The sequence below is a fragment of the Melanaphis sacchari genome, unplaced genomic scaffold, assembly GCF_002803265.2.
Source record: "Melanaphis sacchari strain LSU unplaced genomic scaffold, SCAv2.0 Contig2046_pilon_pilon, whole genome shotgun sequence".
Taxonomy (NCBI): Eukaryota; Metazoa; Arthropoda; class Insecta; order Hemiptera; family Aphididae; genus Melanaphis; species Melanaphis sacchari.
Genome location: NW_020271004.1, coordinates 1,283 through 20,691, shown reverse-complemented (window position 1 = coordinate 20,691; position 19,409 = coordinate 1,283). Strand labels below are relative to the sequence as shown.

The following is a 19,409-nucleotide window of genomic DNA, read 5'->3' as shown; positions in this document are numbered from 1 at the left end:
GGCACTATTAAGTGTCCTCCCCCTATCCGTCAATTTGCTATGTAAATATCTATATCAAAATTACTTATTGTACAGTAATGTTGTATAAACTGTAATTATATTTTCAATAAAAAGAAAAATAACAACTTTAATACCCACGTAAAAATTACAGTTTTGTAACGACTAACGAATAATATTATTATTTATAGTTATAATACACACAACTACTAACCAATACAATTATTGTTAATATTTGTTACAGTCTACGATCTATGTTGTGCTTACATATAGTACGATTGATCGAATATTACCTAGTTCAAGTATTATTTTTCGTTTCGGCAAGTGGTAAGTGTTAAATTATTTTTTATTAACATGAATTCAAATGGAATGCGTCAGAAGTTTTACGATACATTATCTGATTTATTGAAAAATAAACATGAGGATAATAAATCATTTTTAAACAATGAGGAATATTTGTTAAGATTACAAAAAGTGAAATTAGCGAAGGAAAAAATTAAGAAGAAAAGTGCAAAAGATTATAGATACATTTGTAAGTATGATGTACTAAAACTTAACGGAAAATAATGACTTATTAAATTCATAAGTAGGTAATGATTCAGAAAGTGTACACTATTATGTTTCAAACGAAGAATTATTTGATATTTTACACGATAGTCAAGACCGCATGGTTTATGAATTAAAGACTAAATATTGTAATATTTCCAAGGAAACTATAACGACCTATTTAAATCATTGTATGCACTATGAAAAAAAAATCTATAGTTTCTAGATCAATATTTCATAATGCATTCAATTCACGAGCCCAAGTTGACTTTATTGATATGCAAATTCAAAATTTTATTGATTTTAAATTTATTATGAATTATCGGGACCGTCTAACAAAATTTGTACTACTCAGACCTTTAAAATCAAAACGTGCCGAGGAAATAGCATTCAATTTAATCGATATTTTTACCACATTTTGTATACCTGCAATATTTTACACTGACTGTTATAACTAAGCTTAATGTGATGTGGGTGATGTTAAAATAGTGCATGGAAAACCAAGGCCTAAGGTCGGTAGAACGAGCAAATCACGATGTTGAAGATATTTTGGTAACATGGATGGCTGAAAATAGTTCTAAAGACTGGCCATCGGGAATAAAATTTGTTCAGTTTAGAAAAAATCAGACTTTTCATTCAAATTTATAAAATAAATTGTTGAAAAATATAAATTAAATGTTGTGCGGACATATTTGATAGTTACTAAAGTTGAAAATTAACTAGGTTAGGTACCTAATTAAAAAGTTAAATTTAAAAAACTTAACTAATTAGTTGATTTTATATTTTATATTATTATCCTTAGTAATCATTATGAAACATAATAGTTTAAAATTATAGCGAATTTTGTTGCCATATTTGAATATTTCTATACATTATTAATAAAATTAGTATATTATGTGAATATTTTAAAAAAAGGTATAAATTAATATTTTGTTAAAAAAATTCAAAAAATAAGTTAATAATAGACACTATCAAATACGTACACTTTTTTTTACCATATTATTACCCAATTTATTTATTTTTTCTTACAAGTTAGAGTTGTCTATTTTCACGTTTTTTACTGCATATTATATGATATATTCTGATTTTAATGCATAAAAATCTATAGTTAAAATTAGTTGAAAATAAACTTTCCCACGTTTATTATTTAATAGGAATTGACAAATCACCGTACTAAACAATGTTTAAGTGTCTCGTAAGAGTTAGTGTAATGTCAGTTGGATTTCTACTCAATAAACTCGCTAATTTAAATCAAGAAGAAGATATTGAAGATATTGATAATATTATTAATATTAGACAAAAAGGCAATATTGACAATATTCTTAATGGTGTTCAACTAGTTAATAATGAGCATCTAAGTGAGCTAATCTGTGATTCAAATTAATTATTATAAAAAAAAAAAACAATAATAATGATTAACAATTGCTTTTTATATTTTAGTCAATATTAAACAAGACAAAATATTGAATGAACGACAATTATCTGTAAAATGCTTTGAAATCAGATCAAAAAAATGATAATAAAAAATTTAAAGAACTTGAAGTAGGTATAAATATTCGAGTTTCAATCCCCGATGTTAATCGAGCTAGAGATTCACCACTAAATTTGTTGACTGTCATCATTAGAGTAGAAGATAACATGTATAAATTAGGTATGCAAATTTTAAAATATAGAAATTTATTTAAATTAATAAAAATATATTTTAGACTCAGAGAAAGGTTTTGTCAAACATTTATACATAAGAAAAGAAATTTTTTCTCGCAAAGAAAAATGTATTCTCTTTGAAAACGTCCAGAAGTTATTTGCTGAAAAGAAATCACACTCCGTGAAGCGGCTGGAATCAAAAGTGTTATGGAAACACAAGGATTTAAACGGTGCCAATGTAAATCAAAATGTAAAACAAATAAATGTACTTGTTGATCTATTAACCGGGTTTATACGTCAAAATGCCACGGCAGCTTATCGTATAAGAATAAGATTAAAAATCAAAATTATGAAAAATGTATAGGTACCAACTGCTTATTACTAAATAATAAATATTATATTATATTATATTATTATGTACCTTATTAAAATTTATAACCAGATTGACTGTTAGTTTTTCATTGACTAAATTGTTAATGACTACATTACATAGTCTTAGTCAATAATGATAATAATTGGCCAATCATAAAATTAATGTATTATCATTAAACTATTTCTATCATTGTCTATCTTAGTTTAAAGATTCTCTAAAATGACTAGCTAATAATATCAATGACTATGAAAAACAGGCTGGGTTAACATAGACTAGTCATTTAATGTCTAATCATCATCATTGACGGTAATATATATATATTATGTAACACCGCACTGTTATCTGACCAGTTACGAAGATACAAGAGACTCTGTAAATACGAAGCTTATAGTTTATAATAAAATAATTGTTTATATAATTATTGCTAACTGTAATCATGTTTTTAGTACTAAATATGTATAATTAATAGTGACAACTGATCGAATACGCCTTCCGAGGAGTTTTGTATAGGCAAATTAAGTATGTTTTGTGGTGATCTAACGTTTGTGTTGTCAAATCAATATGATAATAAGGCGTTGGTCTGTCATGTGTTCTACGAAAAATTAAAATCAAGTACCAGATCGTGATATTAATATATTATGATCTACAGAACTAATGAAACTAAAATAGTAGAATATTAATGAAGTAATATAAGTGAACTTGTGCGTATAAGTTTAATATTATAAGAATTTACACGATAAAAATTAGTTCTTTTTTAGACGGCAGAAAATAACGTATTTTTAACAGTCAACGTTTCTAACACAACATATTCGTACTACGATTAAATATTAAAATTGTCTCAAATAAAATCAATAAGATAATGAATAATATGGATATTAGTTTCAGACAACAAGGTAGCGAATAACATCTCAGATTCTCAGATTTAATATAATTTAACCACATAATATTTGTTTAGCTATATTCTACTTATTAAACAGACGCAATTTAAGAGGGATTTGTGTGCCTAATGCCCTATTACTCATAGTTTTGAAATGATCTTCGACCTTCATAATTAATGTCATTTTTGGTTAATATTTATTCTTATTTTGTATTAATTAATGGATATGTTCAGTTATAGAAACAATAAAAATACCAACCTAACCTTAAGTTTTTTTTTTTTTTTTTTATCAAAATTGCACCCTCGTTGCTAAATTGCTTAACAAAAATATTTTTGAGCATTATTTTAACACAAGACGGTTAACCATTCACCAACAATTTTAAGTAGGTAACCGAGCGCATAAGACGTACAGTCAACTTCGGAACAACCATAAAGTATTAAATGATTATTTGCCTATCATATTTAATAAGTTAGATGAATAATAGTCTGAAAAGAGGAAAATTAGGTAACTGCTCTGCTGTACAATCTTCAAATTTCAAAAGCACTCAAAATTCAATTTCATCTTACGAGTACTGCGGTTAAGTTACCACAACACTCGTTTGATACGAAAAACAAAATATTAGATATACAATACTGCAGGGTTTGAAATGTATATTTAAAAAGTACCTCTATTGATGCCACGGTGACGCATTTCAATATTAAATCTTTGTTTTGATTTACATTTTCCATTATATTGTATTATTTTTTGATGTATCAAATTAGAATAAATAATTTTCATGAATAATGTTATATTGTTTTATTGAAAATAACACGTACGTTTAAAGTTAAAAACAACGAAATAATTCTATTTGACGTACCTACAATTTTGTTCTAATCTATAATTTAGGTACCAATATAACGATTAATGAGCATAGTTAATTTTTATGTTATTGTTTATGCGTAAAAAATTAAAACTGTCATTTTGATTTACGTGTTATTTTCGGGATGACAACTACCTACCGATTACTACACATTATAGCGGTTATAGTTCACTCTAAAAAAATGTAATTTTGACTGCGATAAGTGATAAAACTGCAAACATCAACTTTTGGACTTCTCTAATATTCACTTACGGATGCGACATTGTATACAAATTTGTTTGCCGACAACCAAAACAACAAACACTGATACCATGTAAGTCGTCGCAACATCGTCGCATCTATTCCTTTCTCAGTTCTCGCTGTTTAAAATATGTTAGTTAATTTCGAACTCAAGATCTTCCATGCCAATGAGAACCATTGTTTTTATCTCTGTTATGGTTATAACTTATAAGTTATGACTGATAACTTATGTTGACAAGTAAACGTACCGTTTATAAAAAGGCATGTAATTTGTTTAATTTTCACGGTGAAGGCAGGAATCTTGTATAACCATATTCCCATATCAATGGCCTCAACAAACCACAAAAATCACAATTAAAATATTGTGATAACATCAGGTTTTTGTTATTCAGTTATTGGCACAAACCGGATAACTGATAAGCTACAGATTATAGAACAAAAATATTTAAACATTATGATAATTTTATAGTTTTCGATTCGATGTATTGTAGATTCCTTTTTAAATATTTAGTCTTGATAATTGTTAATTTCATTGGCAAATCAATGTAGTTCAAAAAAAAAATTAAACCATCTTCTAGTGTTTATAAAGTTGAAAAATGGAAGTTTATACTAAAGCCCCGACCGATTACAGAATTGAAAACGTCAATATTTCATCGAGGTAATAATTTAATTATTAGGACGATTATAAATTCCACCTGTATAATATTTTATCTGTGAAAAGCATGTCAATTTCACTAATATTATCTTCTGATCTGTAAAATAAACAAATTTTATCAAAATTATTATGAAATTTATTGTTGAATGACATAGATCAAACTCAGGCTATATTTTTTATTGCTTAATTGTTTGAAATGTTTGATTATTGTGTATATTATGATAATCATACACATTTTGTAAAGTATACAACTTGTCGTACGGTGTTAAGTTCTAATACAGCATAAAACTAAATTTTCTTAAATCAGTAATCATTTTTGATAAATTTTATTTTATTTGTTAGGTATCATGTATATATATATATATTTGTGCTTACAAATTTGGATTGCATTTTTTTTATAGTATCTATGAGACTTTTAATTATTTTGTATTGATGAAATTTTTATACTATAAAACTGATTCTAATTTTGGTAGACTTTACGTGTGTCCAGTAATTAGTTGTAAATTTTAATTATGTTAATATTTTCTTATAATAAACGAAAACAGGTTTAGGTTTTCATATATTTGTACTCGTTAAATAAAATCTTCCTTAAGTAAAATATTTTAATACTCATTTCTAGGGCACAGATGTTACATTTGCAACTTTTTTTCTACTTTTTTAATTAATTGCTAAGTAAGTTTAAAATGTGTGTCATGTAAATATGAACTAAAATCTAAAGTTTTAAGTGCAATTTTCTACAATTTTTGAAATTTATGATTTTTATTGTAATTTTATTGAATTTACTCATTTATAAAATAATTTTAACAATTTTTTTAAAGTTTTTCACATAATTTCATTTCTTTAATACTTTTTAAACGGTTTTGTAAATATTGTTAGAGGGTTTACCAGACGATTTGGCGATAAGCGATTTAGTTTTAAGTATGCTCCACTAATATCAACCGATGTAGAATGAAGTTTTTCAAGGTATAAAAATTCACTGACTCCAAACCGAAAGACATTGGATTTTTAATATTTTAAAAGCAATTTTTGGTATATTTTAGTGCATTACTGGCTACTGCAATCAATTTTACTAGTTTTTTAGTACTACATTTGTGCCCTACTCATTTCTGTCTTACAGATTTATGTGCTTAGTAAATTTGTATTCAGCAAAACCAATTTTGTGTTATTAGCCTTAATATTACTATTAGATCAAGTTAAAACACTATCAAACTTAAAGATGTTTCATAGATTTTTATGATTTGATTTCTAAATTCTAATTAAGTTTTTTTAAAATTGTTTTGATTAATAAATTTGTTACTTTAAAATTGAAATATTGTATAAAATCAATGTACAAATACAAATAGTGTTTTTATTTTAAAGTTTAGTAATAGGTCAACTCACTTTAATATTAAAGCTTACAACATAAAGTTATTTATCTACAAGAAGGAAGTAGTAAATACAGGTGTAATTTTTTTCTAAGTCTTCGTGGTCTATAGTTGTAGTTTTTATTTTTTCTTAAACATTTTCAAACAGTAAGGTGGTCCCTATGTTTTTGAAAAGATGGTTTTTAATAATAAAAAAAAAAATGTTAATATTCCTTGCTTTAATTGATTTTTAAGCTTTATTTATATTTATTAACCTAAAATATTATAATTAATAATTAAATTATAAATAATAATATTATATTATTATTAACCTATCAAAAGATTAAGTTATAATTAGTGAACACTTAAAATTGATAACTTCTTATTTATTTTTTAATTTACAACTTTTAAAATAATATTTTACCAAATAAACACAATGTTACTATTTGTCTGTAAATGTATACATAGACTATAATATATACCATATAATGTATACTAATACTTAAACAACCAATATAAATGACCATTGTAATATAAATCCAATTCGTTATTTATATATATCTAGAATCAAAGGAAAACATTGATAATCATATTATGACTGCATGTTCTTATAATGACACATGTATAAATAACTATAGAATTGACTAGTCTCTAATCTGAAATGATATAATAATATTAATAATAACTGTAATTAAAAATATCTATGTAAAATATTTTCTTAATCGTCGTGAGACATAAATGATTTCTATTAAGATTTAAGAAACAATCAATGTATATTATACATACTGTAATTTTATCAATTTAAATATAATATTATACTGTTCATAAATGATTTATTTAATGTTATTAAATTCTATTGGTTTCTTTTTATTTATATTAAAAATTAATTACATAAATTATAAAAATGTATTATGCATCAGACATTACTTAATGATTTGAAATGATGAATATAATTCACTATAGTTAGTGATAGATTTCATTTCTTTTGAATGTCACATTAATTATGCATGGTTTCTCATTTCTGAATCTAATTTAATTGCTATAATTTTTTTCTAATAATCTCATAAATTAATCAAATATAATCGTATTTTAAATTATAAAATAAAATGTTTATAAATAAATTATCTTTGTAAGTAATAGTTAATATTATACTTACAGTATTTTTTACAAGCTGTTTATGCACATTGCACATTTCTGGTATTTACAATATAAACAAATAGTTTTCTTTTTCTTAAATTTAATAATAAAGATAAAAAAATAAAACATTTATTGCAATGTTTATTTCATTTTATTAATTAGCTTGTTTTATAATTTTTACATGTATTAGTTATAATTTTGTATAGAAGTATCTAACATTTATTACTTATTAAAAGTAATTTACAATGATAGATATTATATATTATGAATCTAAATTTAAAATCAATATTTGTATTTATTATACATTTCTTTGTACAGTTTACTTAGTGATTTTTTACATTAATAATTTTTTTTAACAAAAAATTGATAGTCATCTTACACAATTAAAGCTGTATTTACTGCACTTTAATTATTGATTAATTGTGATTGTTAACATGTTTTTTAAATGTTATGTGTAATCATTTTATAATTATTTCAGTGAAGGACCAAAAATAGAAAAACACATAATTATTGATTTGTCAACTGAAAAAAACACTAGTAAAAGTATCAGAATGTCGGTGTTGCAGCTCAACAATTTAAAACACAACGTTGCTAATTTATTGAAGCATACCAATCGCCTTAAGACAAAACTTCAACAAAATTAACATTAATAAATTAAATGTAAAAAAATAATCACGATAAAAATAATAGTTAACAATGTGGTATTTGTATAAAATATAAGGCTGGAATGTATGTTTGATATTTAAATAGTATGAAATTATTGTAATTATTCTAATGTAAATTTTATTATACAATTATTAAATATACTCAGTGCACACAAATAAATTATGTTTTCTATATTATATAATATATTAAGATTACTTATTGAGAAAATTTGTGGTTTTCTGACTAAGTACAATACTTTATGTTTCCAAGTAAGTTGACACTAGAATCTTATAGAAATCTAAAAATAATAAGAACAAATCGAATACTGTAGTGATGACTGAATAACCGATGAGATTTCTTACACAGTTTTTAATAATTACAACGATACTGTTTCACTAAAATTTTAATTTTACGATCCTATTTGTAATTATCCTTTTTCATAGACTTTTCGATTTCAAGTGCCAATTTATAGCCCAGCTCAGGCCTCCTGTCGCGCCCTTCGACCATTGTTTTTATCTAGAAGGATTAAAAATAAAAAACAAAATTATTATTCATAGTTGCTTATTATATAGTCGAGTTTAGATAACTCAAAATCCTCAATAATTCGAATTTTTTACTAATTCTTGAAAATGTCTTTACACTGAGATCTCTTAGTATTATTAAGATTTATACTCACGTCGAATAATAATTAGAGTGATCTAATAGGATAGGTGGTAATCTGTCACCATTGTCCTTTACGACACACTTGGGAATTTAGTCGTTTGCAATATTTTAACAATGCGCTGTGATGAGTAAAGTCGAATTGCAATTCGATTCATGAAAAGTAATGATCGAATATTCGAATCTCACTCTTACTCGACATTAAGTACATAATATTGATGAGCTGAAAAATCGAAGTGGAGTTCGGGATCATTTAACTTAATATTTGTACAACTCGTTATTGCCACGTTGAATTTACAATTGTCAAATTGTCATACAATCTTATACTTCTTAAATTTATCAATATAACGTTTACAATGATCAAATTCTTCATAGTTGTTTACAACATTTTTAAACTAGGTAAAACTTAAAAGGTAGATAATAGGCGCTGTATTAAATTTTACTTATTCAAATTATAAAATGATTGTAATTATAGAAAACTAAATAATAAGTAAAAATGTTTGGGTGTCGAACATCACTACCTTTAATGAACCTGTCATCACAGCCCACAGGTTATGGTTAGGTTAGGTTATGCGCAAAATGGATTTGTATCAAAAACTCGCTGTGGCGTCTACTTAAAGTATAATAATTATCGAATTTTCCAAACGAAACTATTGGAGAAATTGATATCGCGACTTGTTAAAAATGTGTTTCTAAAATCTTAAATGCGTCACTAGTCACTATCCTTACTACAAATTTAATACCTATTAGATTACTATAGATCCTCAGTATACGTTGGAAATACGACCATAACCCTTTGTGTTGCATAAAACATGGACAGTTGACAGATCATCGACCTCATTTAGTCTTTAGTCCTCTCTAAATTATGGATTACTTATATTTGTGTTTTTAAAACTTTTTAATTCACCTCGTGTGATTGAACGATGACACCGTGATTTTTGATTACATTGTTTTTGGTCTTTTCAATGTCGTTCAAATCGACGCCGCGGCAACAGTCATCGATCAATATTGTTCTATATCCGATGGACAACGCATCCGCTGCGGTCGCACCTGAAATAAAAAAAAGTCCCTGAAATTGAAATGTAAAACAACTATATAATAACGACACACAATCACAGAACAACAACAAAACCGTCACGCATAGTAATGAAACGATAAAAACGATTATAATAATTACAAATTAGAATGATGATTAGTGGCGAACGGATGTAAACCTAATTTTACATTTAACTATTTAGGTATCTACTGGTCATTGTAAAATGTACGAAGCCAGAGACGTCATTAAGGGGAGTGAAAAGGAGTGGCAGTGTCAGCATAACTGGTTTTTGATCTAGTGGAAAATTTAGATGTGCTACATTTTTATGTCGCATACAATCATAACCTTCTGGCATAACAAAAAAATTATTTTTTGAGATGATTCTTGTATTAAATCACATCCGTTTGTAAATAGGTCAACGCAATAATATTTACGCGTTAGATGCTGAAATAAAGTATTAAATTTGGGCATTCCTAAATTTAAAAATTTTTAAAATAAATCAAAATTACTTATACAAAATAATATTCGTATATATGTCAAGTTATTGGTTTCGAAATATTGAATTAATGATTACTGCAGGTCGTGGATCATAGAGATGTTTAGAAATATTTTTCAGATTTAATCAAGAGTGTTTTTTTGCGAAATTCTTATAGTTTATCATTCCTTATAGAAAATAATTGATTCCTCAATACATAAAAATAACTTTTGAGCTAAGTAATTTAAATTCTTAATCTGGGCTATTGCCACAGAGGCCGAACACTTATGTCGCATGAATAAGTATATAATATGTTAATATAATTAATTTCGCCATCGACGACGATGTAGATGAACTTAACATATACAAACAATAATGTAGTTTATTACCGACGCAAACATCGTACGCCAACCCGCACACGTAAATATCGGTTGCATTCAACTGAGCTAACTGTGTGCCTAATGTGGTCTGGGTTAATTTTTTGTTGTCCCAAAACACCGAGTACGAATCTACGTCCGATATCGTTCCTTTATATATTTTTACTGCGTTATCCACTACCTATATAAACATAAAACGTGTTTTGTGTACATTGTCTTTCGTAATTATATATATACATTGAAACCTTCATACAACGATGTTTTATGGTTGACAAAAATGTGATATATAGAATTAGTTACATGGTTAGAAAAATACATATTTTAATAAATAGAACATTTCGTTAAAACGTAAATTTATTGTATGGAAGTTTCACTGTACCTTAATATAACAGGCGTACCTTCAAGTCTTTATAGAGTTGAGCACCCCACGAGTCTTGGACACAGTGCTTTGGCCATAAACGTTGTTTTATCTTCGGAGATCCCTCAAATATTACGGTATCGTATAATTTTGCGTTATCGGCTTTGATCTGCAAATAAACATTATTAATTACTTAATCGAAATTTGGTTGTTTTTTTTTTACCTGGGACGACGGGTCTAATGGACGCAAAGACAAGTTCTCGATGAACGATATGTGATCGATCGGGTGCCAGTCGAATGAATAAAATACAGAATCGAAATTGACAGTATCCAATAGATGGTTGATAGGCTCGATGACCTGAATAAATATTGCATTAAATCGTTTAACAAAACAATAGGTACGCAACGAGCAAGCCATTCTTATTTCAGTTAACATATTTATACCTCCAATCCATTCTGTTGCGCAGAACAGTTGCTGATATTCAACGAACCAGATATAAAATCGTTTTGGACGTCGATTATAAGGAATATGTTGACAGGTCTTATAATCTGCAATATAAATTAAGATGCCATCTGTATCAGAGTTATATCTTGTGCGAGAATAGGTCCTAGTCTTATGGGATTATTGATCTAGAGAATATAATATATATATATATATATATATATAGAATAGTGTATAGATCTCAAATAGTAACATTTATTTTAGCTAGGGGATACCATTGATATTAGTATTTATAATCAATGGTAGTATTTGAAACTTATTATGTATACATTATATATACATTATAAGCAAGTGAAAGCAGTACATTACATATCTCGATAATATACGTATTAATAATTATTCAATTCGGTCATTCAGTAATCTCAATGTGTCGTCATACTTACTGTCTTGATCCATTTGTTCCAACACATTGTGAATTCTTGCCGATCGATCAAACCGTCCTGAAATTAAAAATAGCAAGATTATTTAATAATTATTTATTTAACTTTTTAATCCTTGCCAGTTGCTTCACATACCTTTTTCGTATCAAATATGTTAAATATATGTTTGAGGGTGTGGACATCGAGACTATACACAATTCCGCGGTCATTTCGGAAGAGTCCTTTGCAGATTCCATCGAACTCTTCAATGTTTAAATAACCATCGCTATAAACAAAAAATGGATTGTAGAGAGTGTAGGTAATTTAAAAAATAGCCCCCGACCAATCAATCCATTTTGCATTTTCATCCACGGCCAAAGTCTAATATTAATAAGCCACGCCCGCATATGTCGTAAAATTACAATTGAATTTTAAATGCCAATATTATTTTTTTAATAACTATATGTTTATATGTGAGTTTTGTTTTAATACATGTACACAAATATGTTCTACGTTTGGGTCATTGAAAATTGACCCAGATAACATTAGGCACACATCAAAACACAATCTAGTTGCGCTTTAACTGCAAAAACTCCAGAAAACTAATTAAAAAAAAAGTTATAATGTATATAAGTGAGCAACTCTGATTACATAGTATATCCTAAATAATAGCATTAATACCTTTTATAGTTTTATAATGGGTCAATTAATTTTAGTATTAAAAAAGTGTAATAATTGATTCTTCTGAACGTAAAAATTACTACCATGCATTAATAAGATGGAAACAACATTTATTTAATTAAATGTTCTATGTGTAGATTATAGGTGTTCACAGTCTACGCAACTACATATTATGCCAATAAATAGGACCTTAACCTTATAATCTAGCCATTTATCACATAAATTTGTTTAAAACCAATTTAATTATAAATTAATTTTGTATACATCCATTCAATTAAATAATAATAATTATTAATGTCCGGTTTCAAATTTAATTTTAATTTTATATTTAATAATAATATATTAATATGGAAAATACTTATTTTTTATTAATGACTTATTTTATACGACTATGTAATTTGAAATGTATAGGTGCAAAATTCAAAGTTTGTGTTCATACACAGACGATATTCACGTGATTCATGAATGATATGACAGCATGGGATAATGTTTAATTCTAAACTTTCCTTTAATGTTTTTCTGGTGTATTAGGGTCAAAACTCAAGTAAATAAGTGCTTGAGATTACAGCATTGAGTACAAAAAGAGCCCCAAATTTAATATTTTAGGTGATTCTCACTATTCCAATATACTTACAACACGTGACATCTTGTATAAATCTATGACGATGTGGACTACAATATAAGTATTTATGACAATATACAAGTATAATATTACACTGATTAATTATTCATTTGGATTTTTGACACCATTCATCAATATGTATATTGTATATATATATATATATATATATAAGTAAACTAAATTGACCCAATTCATAACACGAACTTCAACATTCTGCAATAACTTAAAAAAGTCAAAATCCCGATATATTTAAAACGGAACAATCATCAAGTATTATTGATAATCGTAAAACAAATATCAAAATACTAGCCACTAAAAATTAGAGTATTCATTTAAAATTTAGAAAACGTAGTATACTTCGAAAAACGAAAACGAAATTTATTATGTATAAAGCTATAATATTATAAGTACTTGCCAGTTACTTGTGAACGATATAATTATAGTAATATAAATTTAAAACAAGTACTAGTCAATATTTTGTAATGGTTTACGCTAAAATAATTATATATATATATATAATTTATATAATATACCTCATAAATTAACGTTTAGGTGTGTCATATAATTTTAAATAATTGTTATACACATAAAAACTAGGATGATATTTAAAAAATGTTTCGTATTTTTGTATTCAACAAATAAAAATTATTAAATTTAGAGTATGTATATTTTTAGATTCAATATTTACTTAAAAATATTATGAACATTTTATCTATATATATATATACTAATAGTAATATTTTTCCTTAGATAAATATATATTATTGTAATATTTTTCTAATTGTTATGATATTATACTATAATACAGATCACGATTATTTTAATGCAATTAATTAAAATAGTATAGGTAACACTAGAACTCGTACTTTACGTATCTATAAACTTATTAAACAATTTTACGCGTTAATCTTTATACATTTATAATCAAACTATTTCTACTCAATTAATATTTGTATGGATTGAGTATCGAATATATTAACTTATATAGAACCTATCTATAAACAGTTGGAAAGGTTAAAGTCAACTATAGTGAGCATGAGCCAAACTTGAATTAGTTAGTTTAATTTAAACTATAAAGCACATAGCAGTTTAATTTAAATTCAAATTATTTTTTTTCTAAAACCATATTTTGCGTAATTTTTAATTTTTCCAATAAATTTAAAGAACATTTTTAAAATACTTTTTTTATAACATTTATAACGTTAAAGTATACATACAAGATTTTTAAATAATATGGCACCAAATCTAGATACATACATGACTTTTTAATCAACAATACAAATTATATAATTTTATATGGTTATAATATTATAATAATTCATCATTTTTAAAACAATCGTTGAGACAGTGTTTTATTTATTTACTATCTCTCTAAAAATTCGTGAAACATTGATTATCCTCACCTACTATACCAATAGTATTTATATTCTAACGGTTGCCAAGAAATTATAGGTAGGTACAATGTAGAATCGATACACCTCAAGGTTTAATAGTTTTTAGTGTATCAAAATACTGTGAACGCTTTAAATACCTTGCCATTAGTATATATATAGATACGATGACTTACGTGTTTACTTTAATGAATATTATAGCTAAAGCAAAAGTAAAGTTATACCTAGTGATTAATAATAATAAATGTATTATTTGTAATGTAGTTCATTATTTAAATATCAAACCTCGATTGGATAGGCAAATATATAAGCAATTATTTACGCTCAAAGTGATAACCTAAAATTTCTAAAAGATTTTATAAAATAAAAACTTTTTGTATACAAGTAGTAAACTTGAAAATTAAATCACACAGAAAACCTATGTATAGGTACATAATGTTATTAAATATATAAATATATAAAAAATGTAACATTTAAACTTTTTCATCATTTTCACTGTTACTGACTGCTATTATTTAAGTTAAGTAGGTATTAGATTTTTACTTATTTGTACATCGGTTATTTCTATCGTCTAAAATAAATGTAATCAGAAATCACTATGTGAAAATGAAATGCATCAAAATATCTAATAAGCCAATCTGAATAACAACGAATATATATAATATTATATACTATATACGTAGGAGCATATCGTATATAACTATAGTAATAACATATTATATAAATACATACAACACTACATATATACTATACCTAATATACAATAACTAATAATTAACAAGTAATAACAGTATGTATATTAAAAAATGCAAAAAAGGAACAAATAGTGCAATTATTTAGGTGTGCTTACAAATCAGAATATAATTAATGTGTGACCGTAAATCCTTGAATATTACAATGGATCAAATAATGTTAATGTACAAATATAGGTAAAGGGTGAAGGGAATATAATATTATACAACATATATTATGTTTAAAAAAAAAAAAAGGCGGGACGTAATTAACGACACTGTGAAATGGGTATTTATGGGAGCGGATGAGTTATTGTAAAATGATAATAAGACAATAAAGAAAAAATACGCAAATTTCTAAGATAAAAACCTTGCCGACAGCAGTATTGTAAGAAACAAAAATTTGTAATCACCAAAATAACCGGTAATATGTAGGTAACGTTTACCAGCTATACAACACCATCACAAGAGGCCGAAATGACCGTTTAAAACAATAATAATATGATAAATAAAAAATAAAAAATTACATTTATTGTCGAGGAACTCTTTTTTATTAATAGTCGATTCCTATATAATGACACCTGATAAATAATAAATAGTTTTTGCTAATAAATGTTCGTGTTTGTGCACCACACGTCCCAATTGTTGATAGGTGGTTTGGTATGTAGTATAGAAGTTAGTAGTACCAATTTAATTTATATTAACATAGGCAAAAAAGTAGTCATCCCTTATCTTTCTTTTAATATATAATTATTAAATTAGGTAATTAATTTGTTTATATACGTTACATTAAGATTATTCAATTAAATAAAGAGGTATCTAGTGATTCAATTATTTAGAAGGCCAAAATATAGTACAGCTATTATATATTATAAATTTATAAATAATAAACCAGATATTGAACGAATTAAGTTCATTGAAACTATTATGCCAACACATGAACGATCAACTTAAATAATATAATATATGATTGAATGACTTGACTCATCAAGGCTAACCTACCAAATCATAAGGCTAACTTTATCAATTAAACAAACCATCGTTATCTACACATAGTAGAGTCACTAGGGAGTTTTTAAAGACCACAGTTAAAGATACCTAACCATAAGTGTCGATAACAATAACTGTCTATAGACTTTAATGGAGGTAAAGACTAAAGAATAACAAATTACAATAATTATTATTATTTGTAATAATAAACATCATAATTACATGATACCTATACAACGAATATCCACGCCGCACGAAAAACAGTTATCGAAATATCAAATACTGCTTGTGTCGTACAAGTTCTATAGAATTCGCACGTTTTTCGTACAGGGTTTTGATACACGGGAGGAGTCGCGCACTAATTTTCAGCTTTTCCCTCCCAATTTTTATACTGGGAATATGTCGTGTAGTGTGAATTTTGTTTTGATCATTTCGTTTTATTTTTTTCAGTTATTACACCACGCTAGTAAGTTATTATGAGTTATGTCACGAATCGTGTAGGATCTATAGAGTGGGAGATCAATGAGGGTTAATTTTGTTGAGAAAAAAAAATACTACTCGTCTAAATAATATGTTAATAAGATACGTCAAAACGATCCGATTAGTTATTCTCAGCAGTTACGCAATGAATGCAAAGTACTGTTAAAATATAATATATATGACATGTATTTTACCCGTCCTTATCGAAGGCGCTAAAGCAAGCGTCCATAATGGGCCGTGCAACTTGGCGTGTGTGACGATCGGTCGGCAGCGGATTCTAGCTTGCGAGTGACGTGCGTCCGCCGCACTGTAGTACTGCAAGCTTTCTGCTCGTCGTCGTCCGCGTGGTCCGCGTGACCGCGTGTAACGTCTATATTTACCGCGATCGCGTTGCGGACGTTGCGGTGTGTACCGTGTACGGGACGGCAACGGTCGAAGACTCGTTCCGTCGACGAGAACACCCGAACGGTGCGCTACGTATTCTGTGTATATGTCACTTGTATAACATTATTATGTACGTTACGTCTGTGTGTGTGTGTGTGTGCGATTTCGTAGATATCTGAAAAACGCAGAAAGAAAAAAAAAGAAAAAATTATGAACCTAATCGATTAAACGTTTACAACAGTATTTCGTATGTGCACGCAAACCTGTAACTGGTACTGACGACGACGACGACGGCTAGACGCGCGCGTGCAATGTGTCACATGGTAACGCGGACGTTTCGTTTTAAAACTTGGCGGTAGTGGCGTAGCACGTCGACGATTCGACAGCCGCGGGGATGGAGAGGGGAAGAGTAAGAACGACGGTGTGGGAGACAGACAAGTGTTCGTGTGAAAAGACGAAAAGTAAAACAAATTTTACCTATCTATACGCACATTAATGTAATATAAACATTACACAGGTACCTACCGCCTAAATTTTGTAATTTATATTTATTATGACGTACGCGCGCGTTCTACCCCCCACTCTACCAACATCGGACCCATTTCCGTCAATTTTCATTAATGGACGCCTTTTTGTTCCTTTTTTTTCTCACGCGACCGATTTTTTTCTTTTTCTTTTTCTTTTTTTTTATGGTACCCATATTCTTTATAAACTTATGTTTTCCATACAAATCAAATGTACCTACATACATATTATAATATTATATAGACCATCATTATCGTGCTAGAGCGCGTTTATGTAACTCAAAATTATTTTTTCGAAATTTCGCTATAACCTGAGGGTTAAGTTATAGATCTAATAGAATTCTATAGCTATACTATTATTGATTAGGTAGGTATTCATTAATGACTATACTATAAACATTGTATAACATCTTTAGATTACATATAGTATAATTATCATATGATTATTATTCATATTTTAACGCCAACATCGTTTTAATTTAAATATCAATCAATAAATAATTAAATATAAATATATTTGTTCACAAAATTTAATTTTGTACGTTTATAGACTTTATTATTATTGTTCATAATCCATTACCATAAAGTTAATTTAATTATACAAACATTTGAAAAGTAAAATTTTATTATAGCGAGTAGTGAATACATATTATTCATTTAATAATATGTTAGATTAATATACTTAATAACTGCTCTAAGAAATAATAATAACTACCATTTACCATGCAGTCATTATTAGAAAAAAAATTGTTTTAATTAAGTATATTATCTACTTAGTTTGTATGATATATTATAAAACCGTTTTATACATTGTATAATATAATTACATTTTTAAATAATGGTAATAAGATTCCAAGTAATTATTTTAAATTTTATTTTGAAATGATATTTTTCTGGTCTCGAAATGTTTAGATAGATATATTCATAGACTACCGTTTAATTTTATAGTTACTATTTTTGACAACATGTATTTTATCTGTTATTACCACAACTAATTATTAATTTAATAAGATTACAGTTTATAAGGAAAAATGTTTCGCTTATATATTATGACTATTATGAGCATTTGATCATTAACGATGACCGATACACAAATGTTTAATGTAATATCAAATGATATTCAGATTTCATGTCTAAGGTCTGCGCCCTTACTATTCAGAACAATGACTCATATCAATTAGCGTGCTGGTTTAAAATGTAACAAAAAAATATATAGTGAAAAAGAATTGAATTTAAATAATAATAACGATTAGATAAATATGAATTTAACTATATCTAATGATTGCGATATTAAAGATGTTTTATAAAGCATAACATTAATGATTAATGTAATTCGCTTTTTATGCAGAAAACTATGAGTACATGGGGCATTCAAAAATTTAGTCATTAAACAAAATTTTAAACTTAATAATCAATATTTAATAAAATCCATTATAACTTCAAATTTAATAAATACATGAGAAAATATTATAAAATATTATTATACAAAATATCAGGAGCATTGAAGAAGGCATCTACTCTT

At 26.7% G+C, this 19,409-nt stretch overlaps 1 protein-coding gene and 1 pseudogene across 1 annotated transcript; one reads left to right on the top strand and one right to left on the bottom strand.

Moving 5' to 3' along the window:
* Positions 1-213: 213 nt before the first annotated feature.
* LOC112593433 lies at positions 214-2,553 on the top strand (annotated as a pseudogene).
* A 5,915-nt stretch (positions 2,554-8,468) lies between these two features.
* On the bottom strand, positions 8,469-18,277 carry LOC112593436 (nicotinamidase). Its single transcript, XM_025337829.1, has 10 exons — positions 17,627-18,277; positions 17,174-17,538; positions 12,241-12,370; positions 12,109-12,165; positions 11,668-11,772; positions 11,447-11,581; positions 11,264-11,392; positions 10,878-11,046; positions 9,885-10,027; positions 8,469-8,833 (listed from the first exon to the last, which is right to left on the bottom strand). Exons 2-10 carry the CDS (start codon positions 17,206-17,208, stop codon positions 8,735-8,737), a joined length of 1,002 nt encoding a protein of 333 aa, XP_025193614.1. The 5' UTR covers positions 17,209-17,538; positions 17,627-18,277; the 3' UTR covers positions 8,469-8,734.
* Between the last annotated feature and the right edge of the window lie 1,132 nt (positions 18,278-19,409).